This window comes from Phyllostomus hastatus, unplaced genomic scaffold (genome assembly GCF_019186645.2).
Source record: "Phyllostomus hastatus isolate PE091 unplaced genomic scaffold, TTU_PhHast_1.1 phas_contig_495, whole genome shotgun sequence".
In the NCBI taxonomy this organism is placed as follows: Eukaryota; Metazoa; Chordata; class Mammalia; order Chiroptera; family Phyllostomidae; genus Phyllostomus; species Phyllostomus hastatus.
This window is the reverse complement of record NW_025333895.1, coordinates 5,748,698-5,775,812: the sequence shown is the minus strand read 5'-3', so window position 1 is coordinate 5,775,812 and position 27,115 is coordinate 5,748,698. Positions and strand designations below refer to the sequence as shown.

The 27,115-nt window shown below is 62.5% G+C and overlaps 2 protein-coding genes across 2 annotated transcripts in view; one reads left to right on the top strand and one right to left on the bottom strand.

Moving 5' to 3' along the window:
* Window positions 1-10,059: 10,059 nt before the first annotated feature.
* Window positions 10,060-27,115, bottom strand: part of GPR107 (G protein-coupled receptor 107) — a 49,001-nt gene continuing 31,945 nt past the window's right edge. The window contains exons 11-18 of the mRNA XM_045845951.1: window positions 26,956-27,029; window positions 26,424-26,541; window positions 26,030-26,160; window positions 23,337-23,380; window positions 15,220-15,269; window positions 13,842-13,925; window positions 13,077-13,198; window positions 10,060-10,421 (exon numbers count right to left, since the gene is read on the bottom strand). Coding sequence (XP_045701907.1) covers window positions 10,325-10,421; window positions 13,077-13,198; window positions 13,842-13,925; window positions 15,220-15,269; window positions 23,337-23,380; window positions 26,030-26,160; window positions 26,424-26,541; window positions 26,956-27,029 — 720 coding nt within the window. The 3' untranslated portion in view covers window positions 10,060-10,324. The remainder of the gene's footprint in view (window positions 10,422-13,076; window positions 13,199-13,841; window positions 13,926-15,219; window positions 15,270-23,336; window positions 23,381-26,029; window positions 26,161-26,423; window positions 26,542-26,955; window positions 27,030-27,115) is intronic.
* LOC123823350 lies at window positions 17,096-18,194 on the top strand. The gene is made up of 2 exons (XM_045845952.1): window positions 17,096-17,462; window positions 17,795-18,194. Exons 1-2 carry the CDS (start codon window positions 17,175-17,177, stop codon window positions 18,152-18,154), a joined length of 648 nt encoding a protein of 215 aa, XP_045701908.1. The 5' UTR covers window positions 17,096-17,174; the 3' UTR covers window positions 18,155-18,194.

Genomic DNA, 27,115 nt, shown 5'->3' with positions numbered 1-27,115 from the left:
ACAAGCAGCAGCTCAGGGTTTCCCACTGGGTGTTCACATCTCGCTGAAAACAACCCACTTCCTCCCCACGCCCACCTCGCCAGCCAAGACTCCGAGCCCATATCTCATTGGCCCCGAGAGCCTGAAGGTGTCATGTGTTTATTCTTGAACCAATCAATGCAGGGACGCAGGGAGACAAGGGTAGGCTGGTCAGCTCCGGCCAATCAAGGCTCAAGCCAAGAGCTGAGTGTGGGATCAGCCTCACCCAAACTGCAAAGCGGACAGACCTGAGGTGCCGTGGGGCGGAGAAGACAGGATGGAAGTCGGAGAGGCACGGCCCTTCTCTCCCTTGGGCCACGATCAGCAGTGTGCCGAGCTGGTGCAGTGCAACCACGTGACGTCCCTGTTACACCTTGCCGATGCCTTCTGGCTGCCCTCATGGTCAAGGCCAAACCCCCTGGGCAGAGGGCCTCCTATACAGCCCACGCCTGCTTGTCTAGTTTCCTCTCGTTCCTCCTCACTTCCCACTCATGATGCCAGCTCTGCAGGATTCGTCCAAAGGGGCCAGGCTCTCTCTCGCCACCGGCCTTAGCACACGCTGTCCCCCTGCCCAAACACTTTTCCACCACCACCCATGCTGTTGAGCCAGTTCGGCCTCTACAGGATGGCACTTCCTCCACGAAGCCCTCCTTGACCTCACGGGGCTGGTGCACAGGCTCTGTGCTCCCATACACGCCTCTCCGCTTGGACCACTGTATGTTTTTTCAGCAGCTTTGGTGAGCTGTAACCCGCATACCATAAAAACCGCCCATGTAAAGGGGACCTGTAATGGCTCTTGGTGTATTTTTAGAGTTTGCAGAGCCATCACCCCCTCTTAGACCCTTGTCATCACCCCCTCTTAGAAAGCCTGTACACCTTAGAAGATACACCTCCCAGCCCCTCTCCCCAGACCCTGGCAACCACTAACCTGCCATCTGTCCCCACAGACTCGCCTGTTCTGGGCACGTGAGTATCACAGAAATGGAGCCATACAGTGGGTGGCCTCCTGTGTCCGGCTCCTTTTACTTGGTACAATGTTTCCAGGGTTCACCCACGGGGTGGCATGCTGGTACTCCATTCCTTTTTATTGCTGAGTAACACGCCTTTGTAGAGATATTCCACTTTCATTCATCCATTCATCAGTGATAGGCATTCAGGTTATTTCCAATGTTTGGCCATTGGGAATGATGCTCTGGACATCTGTGTACAAGTTTCTGTGTGGATGTATGTTTCGTTTCTTTTGGCCATGTACCTAGGAGTGGAATTTCTGGGTCATATGGTAACTCTATGCTTAATCTTTTGAGAAACTACCAGGCTTTTTTTTTTTTTAAAGATTTTTAATGTATTTTTAGGGGAAATAAAGGGGAAGGGAGGGAGAGAGGGGGAGAAACATCAATGTGTGGTTGCCTCTCACACGCCCCCTACTGGGGACCTGGCCCACAACCCAGGCATGTGCTCTGACTGGGAATCGAACCGGTGATCCTTTGGTTCACAGGCCGGCACTCAATCCACTGAGCCACACCAGCCGGGGCAAACTGACACTGCCAGGCCTTTTTAAAGCAGCTGCACCACCTTCCATCCCCACCAGCAGTGCATGAAGTTCTGGTTTGTCCATGTCCTTGCCAACACTTGTTATTATGTCTTTTTTATCCCGGCCGCCCTAGGGGAAGCGGCGTCTTGCTGACTTTGGTTTGCATTTTCCTGACAGCGGCGAGTGCTGTTGGGCGTGGTCTTCGCACGTGTCTGCTGGCCATCTGTGTATCTTCTTTGTAGAAAACTATTCAGGTGCCGGGACCATTCCGTGGGAAGGACAGCTTTATCAACCAGTGGTGCTGAGAAAACCGGACATCCATGTGCAAAAGAGGGAAGTTCCCTTTACTTCACACTACAGAGAACAATGAACTCAAAATGGATCAAAGATCTAAGATAAAAGCTAAAATGCTTAGAAAAAAAAAAGAGAGAAAAAGCTTAGCAACACGGGATTTGGCAGTGATTTCTTGGCCGCGACACCAAGAAAGAAGCACAGGCAACAACAGAAAAAATAAATTGGACTTCATCAAAATTAAAAACTTTGGGGCATCAAAGGACACTATCCAGAGGGAAAAGGCGACCCACAGAGGAGGAGACAGTGTTTGGGTAAACCGTGCGTCTGGTAAGGCAGTGATATCCGGAAGACGTCCAGACCTCCTACAACTCATCAGCGAAAAACCCAATTCAAAGACGGGAACACTGAGGGCACGATGCTGAGTGGACTAGGCCGGTGACAAGGAGGCAGACACTGTCAAGTTCCATTTACGGGAGGCATCCAGACTGGTCAGGTTCACAGCCACGGGGAGCTGGTGTCCATGGGGCCAGGGTGTCTGTTCTGCAGGCAGAACATCTCTGAGGGCGGACGGTGGCGACGGTGGCACACCCACTGGACACGGCGGAGCTGGCCGCTTAGCATGGTCCAGGTGGTCAGTTTTCTGTCCTACATATTTTACCGTAGTGAAAACTAAACGAAAGATAAAAACCGGTCAAGGACTTGAACAGGTATTTCTCCAAGAAACACAAGTAGCCAATAAGCACACAAAAGATGCTCAAGATCATTAATCATTAGAGAAATGCAAATCAAGATCAGAGGATACCAAGTCAGAGCCACAGGATGGCTGCAATAAAAAAAAGAGCAACAAAAGTAAACAAACAAAAGAACGTGAAGGTAAACACCCTTGTGGAGAAATTGGAACCCTTGGGCACGCTGGCAGAAATGTAAAAGGGTGCAGCTGTTATGGAAAACAGTAGGGGGCGCAGTTCTCCAAGAACTTAAACGCGAGACTCTTCCAATCCAGTGAGCATACACAGAAGACATGATGGCAGAGACTTGAGACTATTACAGCCGCACTGTTCACAGCAGCCAAGAGGCAGAAGCCACCCAAGCCCGTGGACGGATGATGGATAAACCAAATGTGGTCCATCCACACAATAAAATGCCATCCGGTCTCGAGGAGTGGAATTCTGATACATGTTACGACATTGTATCAGCAACCTTGAAACTATGATGCCACGTGCACTGCCTGTTCAACCCTCTGCCCATCTTAAACGTGGGCTTTTTAAAAAATATATATATTTTTAAAGATTTTATTCATCCATTTTTAGAGAGGGAAGGGAGGGAGAAAGAAAGAAACATCAATGTGCGGTTGCTGGGGGCCATGGCCTGCAACCCAGGCATGTGCCCTGACTGGGAATCGAACCTGTGACACTTTGGATCGCAGCCCGCGCTCAATCCACTGAGCTACGCCAGCCAGGTTAAACACGGGCTTTTTATTGAGTTGGAAGACTCCTTTATACTCTGGAAATGAGAACCTCATCACATACCTGATCTTCAAACATGTGGGATGCCTCTTCACTTGCCTGATGATGTCCTTCAAAGCATGTGAGTTTTAATTTTGATCAAATCCAATTCATCTATTTTTTCTTTTGTGGCTTGTGCTTTGGTGTCATTTCTAAGAAACCACTGCCTCCTTGTAACAAGGGCACGAAGACTTACCCCTGTTTTCTCCTAAGAGTTCTCCAGTTCTAGGTGTACGAGCCGCTCTGCGGTCCCTTCCGTCCACGCTGTGAGGGAGGGCTGCACCCTCACTTCCTGCGTGTGGGTGTCCAGTTGCCCCAGAACCACTGGTTGGGAACAAAGGGGATCCTTTCCCCATCGATCTGCTGTGGCGTCCTTGCTGAAAATCAGCTGACCGTATGTATGGGTTTATTTTTGGACTTCAGTTCTGTTCATTGATACGTACGTGTCTACGCTAACCACACTCCCAACTCCTGCATGTCTGCAGGAAGTTCTGAAACGAAGAGTGAGTCCATAGCTTTGCTCTTTTTCGGGACTGCTTTTGCTGTTCCAGGTCCCCTGCATTTGCACATGAATTTGAGGACCAGCCGGGGAACTTCTGCCCAGGCCAGCCGCGCTCTGGGTGGGGGCTGCAGCAAATTTGCAGCTCTATCCGGGGAGTCCTGTCCTCTTAACAACACTGTCTTCCCATCCAAAACCATGGGATGACCTTCCGTTTATTTAGCTCTTTTTCAATGTTTTAGGTTTCAGAGTGTAAGTTTTACACTTTTCCCCCTTAAATCGATTCCTAAGAATGTGATGCTATTGTAAACGGAACTGTTTTAGTTTCATTTTTGGACTGCTCACTGCGAGTGAGTAGAAGTAGGCTGACTTCTGTGTGTGGGCCTCCTGCAGCACGGACCCCGGGCCCCCCAGGGCACCCCGTCTGACGCCTGCTCGGGTGCGGGGCGCACTGGATCGGAGGGTCCCCTTCCCGAGCTGCCTCAGGACCTCTCGTGCTGAAGTCTGGCCGGACAGATGCCCTCGCTGACGTGGCACCTCCGGCCAGGCCCGGTCGTGGGGGGGCGGGGCATGCCGCTGACCGGGACTCCGGACCCCTTTCGTCCCGAACCTGGGGTCAGCCTGACACTCCCAACTCAGGAGCGGTGACCGAGAGTCCTTGCTGCGCTGGGCACTGGGCCGGGCTCCTGACCCCAACCCTCGAGCAGGTCGGAGTCAGGACACCCGGGTTCCCTCCTGGGCTCCGACACGGATCGGCTGGCCGACCTGGGGGTGCCTCGCAGGCTGCCCTGGACCCCGGCACCTGCGGCTGTGCGGCCGGAGCGCTGGACGGACACACCCGGGAAACAGCACATTGTGTGCAAAAGGCCGGACACACAGGGCACGGCGCACGCTCCCATGCACGCGAGGTTCCGGAGGAGCACACTCACCTGTGGTGTGCGACCAGAGCAGGGGCGTGGCGGGCGTGGACAGGGGGTGGCACCGCCGGAGAAGCGGCACAAGGGGACTCACGGGCGGATGGAGACGTTCCGTGTCTCTCACGGGGGAGGCTCCGGATCGTACACGCCTTTGTCCAGACTCATCCAGCCGCACGTTTGAAAGGGTCAACTACTGTACGTAAGTTATAGCACAATCGGAAACACTCCTAATAAAGAAAGAAGTTTGGGATCCGATGACTCCTGAAACGCTGTCTAAAACCTGGGAGTTCTCTACTCGGCTCTCCAGCAGGGCTATCTGGTAGCTGCCGGCAGGAGGGGTGCACGTGGGCCGGTCCCGGTGTGGGCTTCGCCCCAGGTCTCCGCCGGCCTCTCCCTCCACTGGCTGCCCGCCCCGCCCCCGCCCCGCCGCAGGCAGGACGCCGGCGACCAGCAGTGACCTGCAGTCTGCTCCAAAACTCAGCCCCTGGGGCGGAAGTCACGTTTGAGTTTCCGCAGCAGCCGCCACAGATCCAGGACCCACAGATTTCTCTAGTAGGTGTCACTGTTGTCAGTGGGAGCGGGTGGGAGGCAGTTAACTAATTTAACGAACAAAAACCACAAAGGAGAAACCAGGAGCGGGCGGTGGAGGAGACGGCAGCTGGAGTCAGCGCCTCGGGAGACAACACACGTTTCCGTCACAGAGTCTTTATTTTACAGTTTGCATCACAGCGAGGGAGCCCACCCCGACACCGCGCCCACCGGAAGCCCCGCCCCCGGCATGTTTACACAAACGCCCCTCAACGCTCACCGGCGTGAAAACAATGCTGAGAGCTCCTGCCGCGCCCGAGCCCCCCTGGAGAGCAGACGCCAGGCATACACTCCCCCCGCCCACCAAGTGCCGACCTGCTTCTGGGCTGGACGTGTCTGACTTCTCCGGCAGCCACGTGACTCGGCAAATCCAGTCTCCGACTGGAAATGCTCCAAGGCTTCAACCCCCCCCTTGGCGTGAACAGGACTGCTGGACCCTTTGGTTAGTACGTGCCTTAAATGCTAAAAGAAGCCGACCCCTGCCCCTGTCCGATGCGGCTCCCCACTACAAAACCTTATGCCTTGCCCCAAAAAGCAGCTTACAGTCTTGGGAGCGGGTTAGTTTTTCTGTTTCATTGGGACATCCACTGACTTTGTCGGGCACCCCCTTCCCCAAGGGCCGGGCTGCAGACCCCCGCCACCAGCACCCCCACAGGCCCTGGCGCAGCTCGAGCCAGTCCTTGCCCCGGCCCCTCCGGCCCCCGCCTCAGCCACTCCTTCCCACAATGCCCCGGGGGCTGCCCGCAGTCAGAGCGGCGCGGGCACAGCCGCAGCGCCAGGCCACAGGGGCCCCTGGGAAGGCGCAGGGGGCTCGGCCCACCCACGGGTAGCTACGTTCCAGGCGGTGACGGGCATGCGCCTCGACGCGGGTGGACCGCCTCTGAAGGAGCCCCCCAAACTCCCCCAGAAGCCAGAGCACAGGGCAGGCCTCCGAGAACACCTGGTGCGTCCCAGGTGGGCGCCTTTTCCATGCGCCAGGAGGTGTCATCGAGTCCAACCCTGACTCCTTCAGTGGGGCAGCCGTGCGCTTGGTGAATCCCAACGGGGGGAAGCAGCGGCCCACGGGCACCCTGGCCTCTGCCTATCCTGACCCGTGAGAGGGCCAGGCCCGGGTCAGGGAGCAGCGCGGGGGGGCAGGGGGGGCCAGTGTGCAGTGGAAGGAGGCAGGGGGGCTGCGGTCGGCCACCCCGGAGGGGGAGGGGCGGCAGTGGGGCGGCGGGAGGCGCTCCGCTGCTCTGCGGGGAGTGGGCGGCAGAGCCAGCAGCCTCCACAGACCGTCTGGGGGTCTCCGGCCGCCCTGGACCACGTGTCAGGACGGGGGAAACGGCCGGACGCCACCTGCCATTCAAACCAGCCTCTTCCACACTCTTCCTTGTCTGGAAGGACTGGCTCCTCGTTAGAAGACTGGGTTAAGTGCCAGGACAGACACAGTGTAACGCAGGAAGGACGTCCTGTCTGGTCAAAGTGGGGACACACGCCTCAGCACTCGCCCCTCTTGCTCAAGCTCCCCTTGGCCCAGAAAGCGCACCCTCTGCAGAGCCGCCGGGAGACAATGTGGCAATGCACCCGAGCCTTCGGCCCACGTTCCCACGACGGAGCCCGTGTGGGACTGATGGTGAGGGCGGTGGGGCAGGTGCGGGGGGAGAAGTAGGAGTGGGGTGGGGGGGGAGGCAGGCTGTGGGACGAGAGCGCGGCGACCCCGCGACGAGCGGCGGGGTTCCTGTCGTGACCCTCACAGGACGAGCGCGTCCAATGAGACCGAGCGCTGCCCTGGCTGCTGGACACGCCGGGCGGGGACAGCCCCGAAGTCCCACTCTCAAGGGGGTTCCTGGAGGAAACCCGAACTGGCGCAGGCTGCCAACTGAGGAACCACCCTGTCTGTGCGCTGGAAGGAGCCTCTCCTCCGGCAGCCGGGCCACCAGCGCCCCCGCGTCCCGCTCGGGGGTGTGAAACCCGTGCACTAAAGGGCACTGAACTTTTAAACCCTGGGGCGGCGCGAGCACTAGGCTGACGGCGGCTCCGGCCACTGCTGGGAGCCAGCACTGAGAGACCAATGACTGTTCTTGCGGTCTAAGAAGTGACTCTTTACACACGACACGCGCTCTCTGAACGGGGAACAGAGCCTGCACTTCCTGAAACCTCACGGCCGGCAGCGCCCGCAGGCCCCGGCAGGCTGCTCAGAGGAAGCCTGGAGATGCCGCGTGGGCGGGCGCGGGGGGTTGGAGGGCAGAGTGAAGCTGTAAGTCCGAGGGCTCTGTGATGTACGTGCACCCACCCTTCCTGCCCGGCCAAGAGCCTGGGCGAGCTCAGCTGCTCCGACGCCGCAGCTCGCCACCCTGTGGGGCCTGAACCCGGGCCTGCAGAGAGGCGCTGTGGGCTGGGGGGGCTGCTGCCCTTCGGACCCCTGTCCGTCACCTTGACTCCAGAGCAGAGCTCAGCACTGGTCACAGCTATGAAGTGACAGAGAAAGAGAAGAAATGTCTACAGAACAGGGCAGAGAGCTTAAGTAATTTCACAAAACCTGAACGACCACCTGTGCTCCCAACAGCGGGCTGGGTTCTGATCTTCCCTCATCGTCGCCCCGACTTCGGACCTCCTGCACGTAGCCCAGGGTGCGGCAGGAGCGCTGCCTGGTGGGACGGCTGTGGCCAGCCTGGTCCCAAACCGCTGCCAGCCCCTCTGCGCCTCCCGGTCCGGAGGGCTCAGGACTGGGCAGGTGCGGCCGCTCGGGGGCTGCGCGAGAGCCCAGAGGCTCCCGGGGGCGGGCGCGGGCCCACCCCACAGAGCAGCCGGTGGCGGCGCGGAGGAGCGGGGAGGGCTCAGTGCGGGCTCACCGCAGGCTCACTGCACACCGGCCTCGCCCCCCGCTCCCTCACCCACTGGGCTCCCTGCCCGCGGCACGTGACATGAGGACGTCTCCGAGGAGACCCTTCTAGGCAGGCGGTCTCATCACACTGGTTCTCCCCAAGAAACCCACGGCCGAGGCCAGACCGCGGGCCCGCAGGACAGACAGCAAACGCGGCCCCAGGGGGAAGCGCCCTGGGGGGGTCGGCCTCAGCCTGGGACCCACTCCCGCAGCGCCGGCACGGGCCGGGCACAGGAGTCCTCCCTGCTGCTTCCTTCCCCCGCCACAGAGCCCCAGGTTCAAGACGGGAAGAAGAAGGAGGAGGTCCCTAAACTAACACTGCGGGCGCATCCCCTGGCCCCGAAGACAGGAAGACACGCGACCCCTCCCTGGAACACCTGCAGAGCGGCGGCAGCAGCAGCCGAGAGACGCTGCCGCTGCTGCACGTGTCGCCGGGACCGGGCCCTGTGACGGTCGGGCTGGGCCCCTGTGACGGTCGGACCGGGCCCTGTGACGGTCGGACTGGGCCCCTGTGACGGTCGGGCCCCTGTGAAGGTCGGGCCGGGCAGGCCGCGGGGGGCCACACGGAGCGCTCAGAAAGCCGCCCGCGTCCCCACGCGCTGGCGCGGAAGTGAGGAGGGCACGGGAGGGGACCGGCTGGTTCTGAGGCAAGACTTCAGGTTCCCAAATCTGGGGTGTTGAACGCCACCCCACAATCTTGTGGTTTCTGACGGACCCTTCCCAGCGGGAGGTGAGAACGCCACCACCAGAGACTGTCGCTGTCCCCCCCGGGAGGCCTGGCACCCCGAGTGTCAGGGAGCTTCCCGACGGGGCCCCACTCAGGTCCCCCGTCTTGGGCCCGGGTGACGGAGCCCTCTGGGGAACGATCACGAAGTCCCTGGGCCCTCGGCCAAGCGCGCTCTGAGCCCGCCCCACGCTGCCGCCGACGGCGCCCTGCGCTCGGCCGCAGGCTCGGGAGCTTGGAGGGCCCTCCCAGAGTTCCCAGGGGGAGACCCCGCCCCACGCCCGGGAGGGAAGCGCCGACCAACCCCCCCACCCCGCACCCCCCCACCCCCCCCACCCCCGGGGCGCGGACAGGGACAGTCTCTGGTCGAGTCCTGCTCCGAGGCCCTCTGCGGCGCCCAGCACAGGCTTCCGGACGAGGGGGACCTGCTCCCACACCCCCGTCTGCCCGGCTGCTCGGGAAGGAAAGTGCCTCCCGCTTCCCCGCACGTCCCGGCCGCACGAGCCATGGGGAGGGGGGGACAGGAGACAGCGCTGCTCCGGGGGTGCAAGGGCACCCCACGGGACGCTCTCTGGGCTGAAAACACACTTCCGTCCCTCCTTCAGACGACGGGGGTGGGGGTGGGGGGGGGGCCTTCAGCCACGACCGCCGCCTCCCGTCAGCCAGCGGGGCGGGGCGGGGCGGGGCTGTGTCCCAGGGGCCGGGACCCCTACAGGGCGGGACAGCGCTCAGACACAGACACAGTCCTCTCCGAGAGCAGGGCCACCCACCGGGCTCCCGGAGCTGCTGGCACTTTCAGAGCCCGGGACAAAGCTGTGAGGCCGCATTAGGGACAGCAGTCCTGGGGCAGGCTGGCACGCGACACGGGGTTTTGAGCTGGCTCCCTGCACCTAACTAGATTCATCTTTGCCCCCCAAAGCAGCAGCAATCCCCTCCCTTCTGCACCCCTGCCCGCCCCCGCACTGGGGCCCACAGACACAGGCCTCGCACCCCGCCCCCCGCCCCGCCGCTCCGATCCATGTGTTACACGAGCTGGGGGCGGGGCGGGGGGTCACGCTGCACGTACCCTAAGCGCTCCCAATTTAAAAATATATATATATGTATGTATATATAAAAATCAAAACAAAGTCTTCCTTTTATTCTCCTCCTGGCTACACCCCCTCCCCGCCACCCCACCTGAAGGAGAACTCAGCTGCCTGTGACCAGCCGCAGGGCCGGTTTCCGCAGAAGAAGAGAGTAAAAAACCAGGTTCCAGCACTCTGCTCCCGGCCACGCGCTCCGCTGTCCCTGCTGGGGGGGCTGGCTGCCCCGCCCCCGCCGGTGGCACTGTCGACACCTCCAGCGTCCTCATCCTCGCCGACGGCCGGCTCACGGGGGCTCCGTCAGGCGGTGCCTTCCCAGTCGCCCTGGGGCTCCACCGCGCCGTTGGTCACCTTCTTGACTTTCTTCATGTTCTCCATCACCCCGGACGTCGTCACGCTGGGCGGGAAAAGAGCCTCAGATGACCACTGTTCCTGCTGCCACCCCCGCCACAACCGTGCATGCGTGGCCTGGGCCTCAGTGGCCCGCGGACACACCTATTTCTTTAATCAGACTAAACCAGAAACTAAAGCCAAACTAAACATTGTTTCCTGGACTGGACACGCGGAGCGGCCTGGTTGGGAGACACCCCCACGCGTCTCCGATTCCCCCGTACCCACCCCAGGCGCTGGCCCACTCGGAAGAACACGGGGAGCAGTCCAAGGTGGCGGCAGCCTTGAGGGCGGCGTTCTGGGGAGGAGCCCAGAGACAAGCCCCGGCTCTGGGACCCACCGCAAACGTCTCCCCCCGCCCTCAGCCCTCCGGGCAGGAGTAGCTCAGAGCACACGGGACACGCACAGCAGACGAGGCAGCAGTGGAGTCTGAGCACTGAAACCAAAGCCAGTCCTTTTTAACATGCTGAATTCTTTATGACAAATTTTGTTGCCAAAATTGGTCCAAAGAGAGATGTTGAAAGGAAGATGGAGAAAAAAGACAGCAGGTCAGTGCTGCCTCTGCACGCACCCTCATCCCGCAGGCGGCCCCACCCTTGGGGCAAGACTCGCCCCCCAGCTCGCTACAGATGCAGGACGGGCCGGCAGGCGCGAGAGACACTACCCAGAATCCCCGCGGCCAGCGCTCTCGGGCCGGGGCAGGACGCAGCAGGGAGACGGGGGTTTGCTCTGGGGGGCGCGGCGTGAGGAAACCGCTCGTTCTGGGACACGGGGCAGGGCCAGCTCCCTTCTTCAGGAAGCCCCCCCCTCCAGTGGGGGTGGCGGAGCGCTCAGCACCTTCTCGGACACCCGGGCAAGGGCTCTGCCCGCCTCCGGCGGGGTTGTCTGCAGAGGGTGTGCGGGGCGCCATCCGGCAGCAGCCGGTCTGAGTGGGAGAGGGCGGCCTGGGGCTCGGAGGCCCGGGGAGCCGCGACTGGCCTCGGTGCCCGCCCGCCGGTGAGCGTGCAGGCAGGCTGAGGGCCGGCATCTCCATCCCGGGCCGGCTCTGCCCGGCCACCTCCCAGAGAGCCACAGGACTTTCCCAACCGCGGAGTTCTTGGGCCGAGAGACACACCGGAACGACTTCCTTGTCTGGTGAACGCACCTGACCTCGCTCTGCTCCTCGCCGTCCCTGCGCAGGCTGACCTGGACAGCGCCCGCCAGGCGCGCCGCCACCCTGAGTACACCAGCCACTGGGCTCGCCCCCTTCCCAGGCGGCGACACACGCAGGCTTCCTGCCACCAACGCGCACCCGCCTCACCACCACAGCGGGGCTCCCAGGAAGCCACTCTGACAGATAGCCAGAGCACCCTTGCCCTGCAGCCGGGGTGCGAGCCGGGCAGCTCAAGGACACTGAAGAGCAGAGGACACCCTCCCGGGTCCCCGCTGGACTGGTGGTCTGCCGCCTGCTCCCTCCTGCTCCTCCTCCGACGTGCCAACCACAGCCTCTCCGGCTAAAGCAGTTACCACTATCACCCAGAGTTGTCAGGGAGACACAAAACCCGACATGGAACACTGCCAAGGGACAACAGTACCTTCACCTGCATCCACACTCGCAGGAGCAGCGGCTGACAGACCGGACGTGGGGACAGGCGCCCCCACGTTACCAGGCGGACCGCCAACTGGGACAGCCACCGTGGCGCACACCTCAGCCAGCAGACGGCGCCGTGCCGCGGCCGTCGGGCCCCTCTCCGCCCGCCCCAGAGACACCCTGCCGTCACGGGTGGGGGACAGCTGGAGGCTCCAGCAGGGACTGGGACACCAGACCGCAGGCTCCTTCCGGACGCCGCTTCTCGCCAGGCTGACTCTCGCTGGTGCCCCTCCAGCCCGCGGCCCCTTGCTCAGCCTCCGCGCCTCCCGGAAAAGGCACACCGGCCGGTGCTCCTGCCGGCCCCTGGACCCTCCGCCATCTGTAAGGAGGCCCTCCCTCCCCGGCACGGGGAGGGGCTGCCTGGAGCCCAGCAGCAGGACTGGCCTTCTGTCCACCGTTCTCACAGCGAAGCCGAGCACAGAGCGCTGGCCGCGCTGCCCGGCCTGCCTGATGGCCCCACAGGGGCGGGGCTCAGCCTCTCGGCTGGAAAACCAGGCACCCGCCCTGCTGGAGGGGCATCTGACACCCAGCCCCAGGCTGATCACCAAACCTACAGCCGACCGGGCCCATCACCGCGCATGTTGACACGCAAGACGGTCTCACCACAGTTCGCTTCCCCAGCAAACGACCGCCCCTTCCCAGCGAACAGGCCCCAGACCCCTCACCCTGGGACTCAGAGCGGCTGTCCCCACGCCCGGATGTAGGGCGAGGCGCTGAGCCAGCCGTGAGGCGACGCTCAGCGGTCTGACGACGGAGGGCATCTGACCCTGACTGCAGCAGACACAGAGGATTCGATGACCACGTGCGCGGGCCCTGCCACTGGGAGGAGGGCTGGCCTGACCTCCGTGGTGGTGGACGGCCCCGCACACCCCCGAGCTCTGGCCCCGAGGCGCGGGGAGCGTTGTCCGCCCCCTTCCGCTGGAACAGAGGCCCCGCCCCCACGGCAACAGCAGGTGGGGGGGCGGCTGCGATTCACGCCGCCGCGCCGCTCTTGGGTGCGCACGGGGCCGAGGACGGAAAGGAGGTTCTTACACAGATTCCATCTCCACGTCGTCTTCTTCCTGAGAGAGCTGCAGGTAGGGGTTATCCGAGGCGGGGCGGAACTTGTACCCGGTGAGGACAAAGAACACCAGCGTGGCCGTCTCGTCCAGGAGCTGCGGACGGAAAACACCCCGATGAGCCCACTCGTCCTCCGAGGGCAGTGGCACCAGGCAGGGGAGCACCCCGCCCCGGCCGCCCACGCTCCACGGCCACTCCTCCAACCCCAGGGCTGAGTGCTGCAGAGCCCTTGGCCTGGGGGTGCGCTGAGCCCCAGCGAGGGAGGGGGCCTCCTCCCTGAGACGGCATCGAAGACCCCTTGCCTCCCGGGCGTCTGCACACGGTCCCTTAAGGGTCACGGTACGCCCGAGCCTCCCGCCCGAGCCTCCCGAGGGGCTGAGGCGCGCACTGCAAGGAGAAGTCTCCGCCTCCCTCGCGGCGCCCCAGCCGCGGGCCGGCCCGGGCTCCCAGCTGCCCTCGACCCCGTGTGGACGGAGAAGACCCGTCCCGGCTGGGTCTTAATTACACAGGGTGCACCTTCCTCTCCCTGCCCAAGGCTGTCCTCTTCACAGACTTTCCAAACTCAACACTGAAATCGGCAATGCAATTACTTCCAGATTTCTCAGGCCATCCAGGAGCTTCCCGGACAGAGAATCTTCACTGCAGGCCGGAGAGACAGGAGGCCCCCCAGCGGCCACCAGGCACAGCGTAACAGCCCCGAGACGCCAGCCCCTGGCCCTGCCGGCCGCGGGCACGCACCTGGTACAGCCACTTCCACTGGAACGGGACGGCGAACTTGAGGAAGAAGGCGATGATCCTGGTGAAGTAGATGTAGCACACGATCTGCGCGGGGACGAGGAAGCAGGGGGGAAGTCAGCACAGAGACTTGGCCCCACTTTCTTCCAGCAATCTGCTTTCAAGTTAACGAACTGGGAGACAACCCCTTGACGCTCACAGTGCTAACAACAAACCTGGCAGAGAGACGGCTTCTCTGCCAGCGACACTTTAAAGGGCTTCTCCCTGCTCCGTAGGTGATGACCACACCCGTGGGGGGACGAACCGTGCTGGCGAGGTGGCTCTTGCCGCAGGAGGGACCCTCCCCTGGCCTGCCCACACACACAACCCGCCGCTCTCAGCCCCTGAAGGGCAGCATTTCTAACCCCCAGGCTGGAGGCACGCCTTCCGGGCCCTGTGGCGGAACAGGCCTTGCAGGGGGACACCGCCGTTCCGTGCCTTCGGCAGGCGCTGGCGCGTTCACGGTCCGCCCAGAGGAAGCACCAGTGACACCGAGGACCCCAGCAAGGGGGCACACGCTGAGGACTCGGCAGGCTGGCCACTCGAGTGGGGCCTGCTCAGCGGGCGCAGGCCCAGGTGGCCGGACTTGCAGGAAAAAACGTCCAAGTGAAAGTCAATGCCAGAAGCACAGATGGAAAATGACCCAGAAACTCTAGAGGACCTACACCTTAAATATTCCAAAAAATCATGTGCTTAATAATTTTTAATACGTCCCGCCTTTGGTGCTTAATGTTTGTATGACCTTTTCATGTTTATACCAGTCCTGTTTCAAAGGGTGACCTCATTTTTATAAATAAATTTTATTGCCTTTTAAAGACTTTATTTATTTTTAGAGCAAGGGGAAAAGAAAAAGAGAAACATCAGTGGTTGCCTCTCATGCGCCCCTTACTGGGGACCTAACCCGCAACGCAGGCATGTGCCCTGACTGGGAATCGAACTGGCGGCCCTTTGGTTCACAGGGCCGTGCTCAATCCACTGAGGTACGACAGCCAGGGCTGTAAATGAATTTAAAAAAAGCCAAGGAGCATCTAGGCCTGGAAGAGAGTCCGGAGAAGCCAGCACCGAACCGCTGGCAGTGGCGACCAAGGGCAGGAGGAGGAAGCCAGGGCGTCAGGGGCTCTCTGTGCGCCTGCAGCACTGCTTTGGAGCACATCGAGCAGGGACCGCTCCTCTGAGGACGGAACGCCAAATCTCGAGCGAGCTGTGAAAAGCAGCCGCTCCCACAGCGAACCCCCACACCCAAGGCACAGTGCGGCTCCGAGGAGGGGGCCCACGCGGCCCCAGGGCGCCCGTCTCCGCTCCCACCGGCCCCCACCCACAGACGCGGGACTGCTCTACTCACCAAGACGTAATAGTGCCGGAAGAGTTTCAGCTTGGCCAAGTTAACCGCAGCTGGGGGGGAAAGGACGAGACAACGGCTCATCAGCGCCTCTCGGCGTGGAAGCGTGCGGCATCGGGCTCCCCTCAGTCGGGGGCCGAGTCCAACCTGCGGGCACCGCCCGGGCACACCTGCACTTTGGAAACGCACGCCCCCGGCAGGCCCCCCGGTCCCCAGGAAGAGTCAGGGGCTGAGGGTGTGGCAGGGCGGGGTTCCGGTTCCAGGTCACGGGCAAACCTGCACAGCTCCGCCGTGCTGGGTTCAGGTGGTTTCCACTGCCCACGCGGGAGCGTGGCGACACCCCAGACACCAGCAGTCGCGGCACGTCGGGGCTGCCCAGCCCTGCAGAAGCCATCGCGGAGCGTGTCCGCTCTGCCTCTGGCCGCACGGCTGTGGTGCCCACCAGGACTGGTCGGGGGGGGAGGGGGTCTGAGTCCCATCGGGGGAACCTCCCACTGCTTCAGGGCGCAAAGGCAACGAACACGGGTGCAGCTTGCAAATTCCGATTTCACTTCCATTTTCACTGCCAGCCCTTTAGATACAACCTCTCTGGCTCTGTCCTGCCATCACGGCCGTTCCAAGTCAGGGGCCAGGACAGCTCACTTCCTGCCACTGCCTAGGGTCATGGAATACTGACGCCCGCAGAGGGCAGCCAGGCTCCCTCCCCGATGAGCGACCCTTTCGCCCACCACCAGCCTTCCCGCAGGCGGCAGGTCAACCCCGCTCACCGGCACTCAGCTGCCGGCTCCACTGAAGAACGGGCCCACGGGAGGTGGGGGCTCCGCCTGCCTCTGCCCTCGCCGCCTCGTGGTCAGTGGGGGGCGAGCCAGCCTGGGACTCCAAAGGAAACCCCTTGAACCCTGAATAATTTTCAAGACGATCACCAACCAACAGTGTCCGTCTGGGTCTCTCCTGAGAAACCAAACGCAGCGACGGGAAGACCAGCAAACCTTCCCAGGGAATCCGGCTCCCCGGACGGGGAGGCTGGTGTGCCCACGTCTGGACGGCAGGGCCGTGGGTTCCCACGCATGTGAAGGAGCTCCACTGACACACGCAGACCGGCAAGGGCTGCCGCCTAACACACAATGTTTCTTACAGACCTGTGGTTTTTTAAATTAAATCTCTCTGGTTCTCGGCCACTTTCCACTCGCCCTGACCCTGGGCCAGGCCCCGGATGCAGCAGGGACCATGGCGGCCGTGGCCTTGGCCCCAGCGAGGCTGCCGCTCCCCAGGAGGCCGCCCCAACCCTGAGCTGCGCACCGCTTCCTGTGACACCGAGTGCACGCAGATGCTCGGGGAGCACGCGGCCGGAACAGGTGCTCCTCCTCGTCCGGGGGTGGGGGTGGGGGGTGCTGGGAATGAGGTGGGGACGCCGAGACGTGCAGGGTGACAGAGTTTCCAGGGTTTTAACGCCTCACTCACGTGTCCGTGCGTGGCTCCCGCCCCCGCCAGCGTCAGTGGCCGACAGGACAGCCACGGACACCACACTCTGCCCACCCACGCAGCCAGCCTGGGGGCCCACGGGCCCCTCGACAAGCACAATAATCCTTAAACACAAACACTCAACTCCCCTCTTTGCTCAGAAGAACTGAGGAGAACAGCACTAACACCCGGACCGCTGAAACAGTAAAAATGCTGCTCCGAGTCCCCTCTGCGCTTTGCTTGCCGGACGGACTCCCGACTGACGAGACGCCTCACCAGGCTCGAGGGCTCGCCAGGCCCCGTCCGCCCCACAGGGAGGCGTCACGTTTTCACTTCCCGGTTTCAAGGCGCCGTGAGGAGATGCGCATGACTGCAAGGCTGCGCACGAGACGCTCCCCACCCGGCCCCGGGCCCCGGGCCCCGGGGAGAGGGCAGGCTCCCGGAGGCGGCGGTGCCTGAGCGCAGGCCTGAGTGGGGCTGGGGTGGGGGGAGCATGGATGGGGAGACCCAGTGGACAGAACGCTCGGGAGGAGCAGGCGCGGAGGCTCAGAGGTGAGCCGGCATCACGCACCAGGGGCGAGCGCGGCCCTATGGGGCCGCACCACGAAGAGGCCGGGGAGGCCAGGGCCTGGGCCGGGCTGAGAGGAAGGCGGGAAGCCACAGCAGCTGGCCGCCCTGCTGCCGTCACGGGCCCCGGGACCCCGGAGAGCCCGAAGCGGGGCGGTGCCACCATCACACCTGAGTTTCAGAACCACCTCTCTGCAGAGAGGATGGAGAGAAGCAAAGTAAGAGCCCGACCGAGGTCGAAACCCTCAGATGTGCGGAGGTCCCCTCGGGAAAGGGGAGGGCTGGTTCTTCTCAGTGGACGGGGCAGGGAGCAAGGCTGACCCCGCCCTGTTGGTCTGCTGGGACGGTGCAGGGACAAGGCGGTGAAGCGTGGACCAGAGAGAACTCTTTGGGTGAAGCCCGAGGGGCCCTCTCCGGGTCACAGGGCAGGAGAGCAGGGTGGGGAGGGCGGCTGGGAGACAGCAGAGGGGTCTGACCACGGGAGCGGTGGGGGGCAGTGGAAGGAGCTGTCCTTTCCCTGGTGCCACTCGCACCACCACGTCCCCTCCAGGCCGACCGTGAGACACTGCCGCGGGGCAGGCCACGCCCCCAGCGAGGGCCCGCACACCCACACCGGTGCCCGCGAGGAATCGTCGGCACGGGCAGCGATGCCCTTCCGGCCCAGGACGCGTGCGTGCCGGGACTCACTAACGCACCTGGGGAATGGCCGGTGCCGTCTCTAAGACGTGCAGCCACCGCAGAGCGGAGCTCACGGCTGTTCCCAAGCCCACCAGTGGCGACAGACGACAGGTCCAGTCACACGCAGGACAACCGCTCACGAGACTGCGGGCCTCGGGATGAGTCCCGGGCGAGGCAGCGAGGGCGGGGGGGGGAGCTTCCTTACCGCAGTAGGCGGCAGCGGCAGGGGTGACGGTGCAGGCCCGCACCCCCGCGCACCCCGGGCTCCAGCTCCCCTCTGCGGCTTCCTGGCCACGTGACCTTGGGTGAGTCCCCTGACCTGTCTTGAGTCTCAGTTTCGTTATCTGTGCAACGGGAGTAAGGGCGCCTACTGCTAGGGTGCTAGGGAGCCCGGGGTAAGCGCCTGATGAACGGCTGATGTTACAGTTTCAGGACTCTGTCGGGGTTACCTTGTCCTAACCCCAACCCAACGGGGCCTGCACTGTGTCCTGGCAGCTGCCACCTCCGGCAGAAACCCCGGCTCTGGGGCGTGGACCAGAACAGGCGGTGACTGGGGACCGCCAGGGCGCCCGGGCTCTCCCGGACACAGTGCCCCCGCACGCTTGCGACAGGCGAGCCAGCCTGCAGCGGGGGGTCCGCATCCTCCCCGTTTTCTTCCAAAACAGCTTTCCCTGGACTTCAGAACACTGGGCTGGCTCTCTCCGACCCCGCCAGGAGCAGCAGCCGACGTGGGGAGAGCACTGGCGTGGGGAGAGTGCCTCGGAGCGGAGCCGGCAGGGCCCAGCTCCCACCCCCGCGCTGTCACAGCTCAGGCGCCAGGCCTGGCCGGGCGCTTCTCCTCGGGCGTCGGCGTCCTCGTCGGGAGGAGGGTTCCTCCCTGGCGATGGCTCGTCCTCAGGGACAGCTTCATCCAGCACGATGCGTGGGCCGCCCCCAGTCCTGAGGACTTTGGAAAACCTCCCAGGGAGTGGGGAAGGGGGGAAGGAGAGCGGGGGGCGGGGCCACGCACACCTGCTTCAGGAGCTCTTGCTGCGGGCTCCCTCCTCCTCCCATTCGCTCTGGGAACGATGGCCAGGACCCAGGTTTGGGCCCGTGCTTCCTCCTGACGGGAACGGGACCCCGTGTCCTCTGAGAGGAAGTGTACCCCACCTCGAGTGGGCACACACTGGGGCAGAAAGCGCTCAGCCCTTTCGAATGCCTAACAGTCAGTCCTCCCTCCGACCCAGCAGCGGAAGAGCAAAGGCACTCCCAAGAGAAGGTGCCGGCCCCTGTCTAGACATCCGCCTCTCCTTGAAGCCAGAGAGCGGCCGAGGGGGCTGGCAAGAAGACAGACCATCCGTGCCCCCCCCCCCCCGCCCCCAGCCCTGGAGCCGCGGCAATGCGATGAACAGCTGCACGGGCCCTCGCCCCCACTGAGCGCCGGGCACGCGCCAGGCACTGGCCACCCACTGTCCACGCTGCATCTGTGTAACCGCACGACGCCTCTCCAAGGGAGGGCACTACCGCCTCCGCCTCACAGGTGACCACGGGCTCAGGCCCGGCGAGGTTCAGTGAACCACGAAGGTCACAGAGCTCACAAACGGAGAGGCCAGCACTCGGACCCAGTCCGAGTCCCTCCGAGGACCGGCTCTCCCCGCCCCCACTCTGCGCTCAGAGAAAGGCGGCTGGCAGCTCTGTGGTCCACTGGCAGCGCAGGGGGAGGAGGGACCGCGGCTCAGAACGCTCGCGCTCCGTCCTGAGGAGTTAATCCTACGTGATTTATGGGGCACACAGACCAAAGGCCCACAGCTGCCACTTAACGGGTGAAAGATTTCCAAAACAATCCTCTGGTGTAAGGAAAGCCTCGAGGCTTAAAAACGTCCCTGTCCGCCCAACACTCTTTCCTCCTGCTCTCCCTGCCCTGCTGCGGGGGGTGGGGGCGGGGGGACTGCCGAGTCAGCAGGGGCGTGGAGGCAACCAGGGGGGTGGCCAAGCCCAGGCGGCACCAGTCGCTCCAGCTCAGCCTCAACCTTAGCGCTTCCAGTCCGTGGAAGCCCCAGGCTCGAGTACCTCCCTGTAAGCGGGCTGTGCACCTCCCTGTAAGAAAATTACTTTAAATAAGTAATAAAAAGCATCAGAGAAAGAGGCACAATTTTCACTGTGTCGTCAAGGCCACTGCTGAAACGAGCCCTCTCCACGCCCTGCCGGCAGGCGGCCATGAGGAGCGCAGCGGCTGCTGGCCCACCTAGGCACCGCTGCCCGGAGCCGGGCCAAGGTGCCAGCTGGCTACCGCACCTCCACTTGGGCACCGTCGGCACAGGCGCCGGCAGCGGAGAAGGCTGGTAGGCTGTCCTAGGAGAACGGCTCTGAGCGGCTGGTGAGCGCTCCAGGCCACCGTCACCCCGGAGGGAGGCGTTCCTCTGTGAGCCCTCCCACCAGCCTGTCGCCCTTCGCTCAGGTGCTTTCGAAGACCGCTCATGTGCCGGGTAAAATTCCTCAGAATACTACCTTTCAGTTTTGCTCAGAAACACGGGGAAACAGGTCGTCGGGAGCAGAACAGCGACCCCAGCGCACGGTGGACACTGCCGAGCCCGCCCTCCCAGGCGGTGGCCCCAGAGGGTTCGCAGACAGGGACACAGGCTCCAGGGCGGTCGGGGGGAGGGGGAGACCCCGACAAGCGAGCACAGTGACGCCACAGCCGGTGTCTGTGCAGCGACGCCTCCTCTCGGAGGGCACAGCGTGGCGGTGCTCTAGGTGACAGGACCCGACGGAAGCCAGAGTGTGACACAGAGACCAGGACAGAGCGCAGGGGCCGTGGGCAGCCTCCTCCTTCCTCAACGCCTCCCCCCGGGCTCCGTCAGCAGGACCCCAGGCACCGAGAAGTCAACCGACGCCGAGCGCACCCCCGGCAGCCGCGCGCAGCCCGGGCACGTGCCGTCGCCCCCGCCTGCAGCCCCGCCTGCAGCCCGTAGGCCGGGACTGCACTGACGCCGAGTCTTAAGCCCAGGTCAGTGTCAAGGTCATGCAATGAGTCAGTGGGATAAGGAGCCTGCGAGCAGGTTCCGTGCAGCAAAGGGCTCCAAACCCAGGAGGAGACACCACTGCCGCGGTCTTCACTTCGCCAGCTGCCTCTAGGACGGGCTCGACCTCAGCCGGGGCGGGCTGAGGAGCAGAGGGTCACCCGCTGTGCCGCGGCCCCAGCGCTCAGCCGGCCAGGGCTCCCTCCAGCTCCCCTGCCCTGCCGGGGTGGGGTGGGGGGTCGGGAGGGGGCTGAGAGGGGGGTGTGCTGTCTCCATGCGTCTGCGCGGGGCAGACTCCAGCCTCGGGGGCAGGCTGCCCTGGCTCGGGAAGTGTCACTAATGGACCCATTGTTCAGTGGGGGCTGAAATGTGCGTGCGCAGATTAGCTTCAACGCATTCCAAGGCCTAAATCAACTCGTTGACTCCAGAAGGCACCCCTTTGCCGACCTCCTCTGCCCCCTCTCCAAGAGTCTGAGACACGTGCTGATGAGGAACGGGCGCTTTCTCAACAGCGCGTCATCCTGAGACTGGCGAGGGAGAGAGCCCCGGTGGGTGCACCGGCCTGACTTCCTTCCTGGTTTCAGGTGCGCTCTCTGCGGAGAGGTCCTGTGCTGCCACCTGGTGGAGCAAACGGGGAAGTGCCGCGTGCTCCGCGGGGATGACCACAGCACTCCGGTCCCATCATTTCCCCCACGGCAGGTGCTGGGGGACTTACCAGACCCCTCTCAGGCTTCCCCTGCTGTGCTGCCCACCCCACCAGAGCCTCACCAAGTCCTCAGCTAGCGGGCAGCCTCTCGTGGAACAGACGGAGACGGCCAGCCCCCAGTCCTCGGAGAGCAGAGCGGAGAAGGCAGAGGGGCAGCCAGGGCCAGGAGGAGGGAGGGGTGCGGAAGGTCAGAAAGCACTCACAGTGGGGGGGTGGGCCCAAGAAGCCAAGGACAGAGGAGACTTATCCACCAGAAAACGCTGCCCTTGGGATCCTCAAACATTTTCGGCCGAACAGAAAACAAATCCAAAAATACTGAACAATACTGAAATGTACCCAGGTGCAAAAGCAAAATGCTCCATCTCAATACAGTGAGAGACCTACTGATTGGGGGAGGGCTTCTAAGAACAACAGAAGATCTTATGACGTGCACTGGAGAAGACCGGAAAAAAAAAAAAAGACAAGTATATCCCCAAACTATCATTATTTCCAGACGGCGGGTTTTTTCTTCTTTGGATTTTTCTCTTTGCGGCAAGTTGCTTTATGAAAATTCTAACTTGAGTTCTGTTTTTTGCAGTTCTCCTTCCCCCCACATGGAGGGCCGGAGGGCTCTCCGCGTGCCGTGGCTCGGGGAGAGCCGTGGGGCCAGGCGTAAGCAGCGGGTCTCGGGGCGGGCCGGGGACGGACTCGGAGCGCTGCCCGGGCGCCCAGCCAGGGCGGGCCCCCGAGCACCAGGCGGAGGAGCGAGAGCCTCACGCAGCCTGATGGCAGGAGTCCCCACAGGAAATGCTCTGGCCCGGACAGGACACTCCCGAGCCCCACGCGCCAAGGACCCTTGGAGATGGGTTTAATTCACTTTAAAGAAGATAACACGATATTAACTGCACAGCAGGTGTGAAATAAGGTTGGCCCCTACTACCTGTTGTCTCAAGTCTCTAACTGAATCCGTATCGCCTCCATGATCAGAAAACAGAAGCGCGGCAAAGCCCGTGTACCAACAACGCCCGGGCATCTGCCCGGAGGACCGCTGCGGGCAGCACCGAGTGTGCGAGCTCCCGGGCCCACGGCAGCTCCGGACCCTGGGGGCACTGCCGCCGCTCCTGCCCCTGCAGCCCCCCGGTCCCGGGGCAGCCGGTGGCGGTGGACTTGACTCAAATAAGCCCAGGAACACATGACACATTCTCTTTGTGGCTTCTTTTCTGACTCAGGAGGCCTGGCTGGAAAGCCAGGGAGATTCAGAAGGGTTTTAATGGCACGACCATTTCCACATCCGAGTCTTAGAGGTTCTCTCTGGCAGCAGGCTCACTCTAAGTGAGTGCCAACGCATCTATTTTGAAAGCGCGTGAGGTCAGCAGGGAGGGATGCTTTACACGTAGCCACCCCTCCCCAGTACCTCCTGTTCGCACAGCGAAGTGTTATCCGGTCCCTCTAAGACCAGACCTTCCCTTCCCGACTCAGTTTGGAGAAGGTGAAAGTCACGCTCAGGAGTGGAAATGACAGGAGGCATTTTATAACAAGCAGCAGTCACCGCCCCCCCCCCCCCCCCAAGGCCTCCTTAGACAACAGGCGTCTGTGCTCCCCACCCCTGCTCTCGCCGGGCCCCCAGCCAGCTCCGGGAGGCACACCCTTCCCCCGCCGGCTCCCAGCAGTGCCCGGGCAGGTGGCTGCCGGGAGGGCCGGCAGCAGAGAGAGAGCATGAGCGGACTTGCCTTTTCCATCTGTTGCGGATGCTTCCTGCAAGTGCCTGATTGACCTAAAAACAAACATCCAGAGAGCGAAGGGTTAGCTCACAAATCTGCACTCCCCTCTGCCCCAGGGCTGGTCACTGGGGGCCTCGAACTCCTCAGTGACTGACCCACGTGAAGGGCCGCACTAGGTGCTTGGACACTCCCTGAGCACAGGGCCGCCGGTCAGCGGTCAGCACCCCTTCAGCAAGCTCGTGCTCAGGCCTGAGTGCACAAGGTGCCCCCTGCTGCCCAGAAAAGGTCTGGCAGGGCCTGGGCGAGGAGACATCAAAACAAAACAAAACAAAACACACCCGACCCCCCAGCCTCCCATTCCTGTAGCTCCCGCCTGGGCCCCCACCCGACCCTGAGACGGGGAAGTGCCCCTGGGCTCCCCGGCTCCCCAGGGAGAACGGACCCAGGAGGCGACTTCTGAAGTCTGGGTCTGGGAGCCGAGAACACGTGGCTTCGCGCACGCTCAGCCTGTGCTGAGAAATGCAGGCCCCGGGGGCAGTCTTTCCTCCAGCTGGGCTGTGCTGGTAACTAGACCATCATTGCATTTAGGCAGGAGAACACCGACATCATCGCTAGGGACGCTGCAGATCAGCTTCCAGGTAGAGCTGCAGGCTCCGGGGGAAAGACCATCGTCCCTCCGCGGTCCCTCGGGACAGCACCGGCAGCTGCGGCCCGGGAGAGCGCCCGCCCTGGGCTGGAGGCCCGGCACACCCACGGCCCCCTCCTCCACCATGAAGGCGAAGGAGTGGTTTCTCCCGACCCACCTCGGTCCGCCAACCCCGGAGACCGGAACGCAGCAGCAGCCACGTGGGAAAGCTGACGCTGAACCAATGCTGGCTGAACCGGAATGTTTCTTTTTTTTGAAAGCTATAGTAGGAGTTTTTAATTGGGGTGCTCCAAAATGACTGATTTCAGGCTCAGCATTTAAAAATAAATGTTTTTATGTAACGAAAATTAAACAGAATTTTAAAAGAATTAATTACATAAATACATTGGGTGAGAGTTAACTAACGGGAGTAACAGCCACCTGGTGGCCCCACTCAGAAGGTCTGAGCCGCAAACCAGCAAGACGACGCCATCTCCGCCCGGTCACAGCAGGGGAACCGCCACGGGCGTGCTCCTCCGCGCCCGCCACGCGTGTGTCCGCGTCTAGCACAGCCACGGAGCCCACGGGCCGGCCTGAACGCTTAGGTCATCAATGTGCCCACTGCCAAGAGGGCGATATGCTTTCTCACCTCCTGGCAGCTTCTCCTCTTCAGCTAGAGTCTCCAGACCACCCACTACCTTTCCAAACTCTGTGTATTTCATGTCCAAGTGTTGCTTCTTAAATCTCCTCTTCAGTACTTGCTTTTCTCATTTTACAGCGATTTTCAGAGTATTTATCTCACAGAATCTTGCCAGTTGGCGCCTGCTTGTTAGTGGTGTGACTAACAAGTGGCAGGAAGCGGCGGTCCGCAGCTCTGCAGTGTGTCTGGGCCCCCCGTCGCCCCGGCCCCGCTGTTTCGGTGGGTGGCAGGTGTGAGCGGAGTCTGACTCCGTTCCCTAATCACAGGATGCCCTGTCTTCCTTCTTTTTTTTTAATTTCTATGCATTTATTTGAGCCAAACTGATGACATATGCTGGGAAGCATGACCTCAAACGCTCCCAGGATGCTCCTTCTACCTGAAGACAATGCTGGTCACCTTGTGACAGGTGTCTGCGTTTACTTCCTCCTGCGCAGGAGGGCAGGAGGGTGGTGTAGGGATTAGAAGTCTCGTCCGCACTCCCCTCTCCGCTGAACCGACACGTGCCCACGCCTGACGCACGATGAGACGAGGGCTGAGGCCGAACCTAACCGGCTGGAACGAGGATTGCACTCCACCGGCGCCACGTTCTGTCTCAATAGTCACAGTAGGTAAGTGACCTACCCTCCCGGGGCCCTCACAAACATCGCCCTAACCACACGGGGCACTGCAGTGCAAAACACCCCGTTCTCAGGGAACTCTGCAGGGAAATCTGTATTTTTTTTTAAAGTTTATTCCCAGAGAATTAACTGCTTTCAGGTAGCCATGGAACTCCATGGTCAACTCAGGAGAGGGCTTTATTTTTGCCAGCCCTTTCTCCTCCACTGAGCCAAGAACCCCCCTCCCTTTGCGCGAGGTGCAACGAGGACACTTTCTCTCATCGACCACCGACCAGCACCGACACACCTTCCCAGCCGGCGCCTGCAGTCGGCCGTCCCGGGACACGGCAGAGCCCTCCGGAGACGGCCGACACGGTCGGTCGTGTGCTGAGAACCACCCCCAGTTCTGTGTCAGTGGGCTTCCTCCTTCTGCATCTCCCGGGGCGAGACGGACTCGGCCGATCCCCGGAAAAGCCTGTTTGGGGGTTTCTTCAACTCCCCTCCCATTCCTGCCATTTATGCCGCTGCTCAGCTCCCGGGGCCAGGCTCTTCTCTGCGGTCTGAAGGAGCCGCAGGCTGGCCCTGGCGGCAGACCCGCTCTGACGGAGTCCCCTGGGGACCTCGATTCGGGCCGGTCTGGGACCCGGGAAGCCGTGCTTTTGGCACAGACGCCCTGCGTGACCCCCAAGTCGGGAACGGCGGGCCCGGCTGCTGGGCTTCACAGACGAGCCCCGAGGCGCACGCGTGCACGCCCCCCCGCCCCGCCCCCCCCGGCACTCACCACACCACCGGGAAGAGGATGGCCCCGCAGCACAGCAGGTCCACCAGAAACAGCGAGTCCTTCCACAAGGCGTACTCCGTCGTCCCCTCCTCGGTGGACTCGATGATGATGTAGGCCACGTTCGCCAGGACCTGGGGGACGTGAAAAGCTGGTGAGCCCACAACGCACGGGCAGGTGATCGGCGTCCACCTGCCACTGTCTAGATGGCTGACCGTCAAACGCCTCCCAGCGCGGCAGCCTGAGGAGGCCCAGGCCCGCCGGAACTCGGCACTCGGCAGCAGAGCCCCGATGGCAGCTGCCGGGGTTTCTGGGCGGGCTGACCCCCTCTCCCGACAGGCCTGGGCTGCCGAGCGCCGAGCCAGACCCAGAGCAAGTGGGACGAGAGCCCCTTTACCTGCAGCGGGATGACAATCATGAAGATCTTTTTGTCTTTATCGGAAAGGATGTGCTTAATGAAGGCCCAGCCGGTGCCGATGAGCGCGATGGTGATGAACAGCAGGGCCCCTTTCAAACTGAAAAAGAAAAATTTTACACACACCAGTGGGTCTCTTCGGACTCACCCTGCGAGTCAGATTCCGGAGCTCCCTCTGTGACCTCCTCACATGCTTGCCCAAGGCAGGTGGGCGCCTGCAGGACGCTCCCCTCACGTGAGCGACACTCCCTCCCAGACACACCCACAGTCGGGGAGGCGGCCCCCTCCGGGAGGCGAGCCCCTCCAGGGCACGTCAGCAGCCCTGGGCTCTCACGTCTGGGCAGCCAACCACGTGCCACACACCTCTGGCACGGCGGGAACCCAGGCGAGCAGCCACAGGAGGGCGGGGCCTGCCAACGCGGGGCAGGTCACTGCCTGCCACAGCTTCCCCCCACCCCACCCCCGTGTGCTGTGTCACCGCATGCGCCCGTCGCGAGGCAGCGCGAGTACTCACAGGTGAGTGATGTAGTACACCACGGCCCAGCCTTCGATGGGGAAGCCCTGGGAGGAGATGTAGTGGTAGTCGATCTGCAATCAGACAGCTGCGATCAGAGAGGCCGGTGCGGCCAACAGGGACCGCGGCCGCCGCTGGGGACCCCGGGCTGGCGGGGATC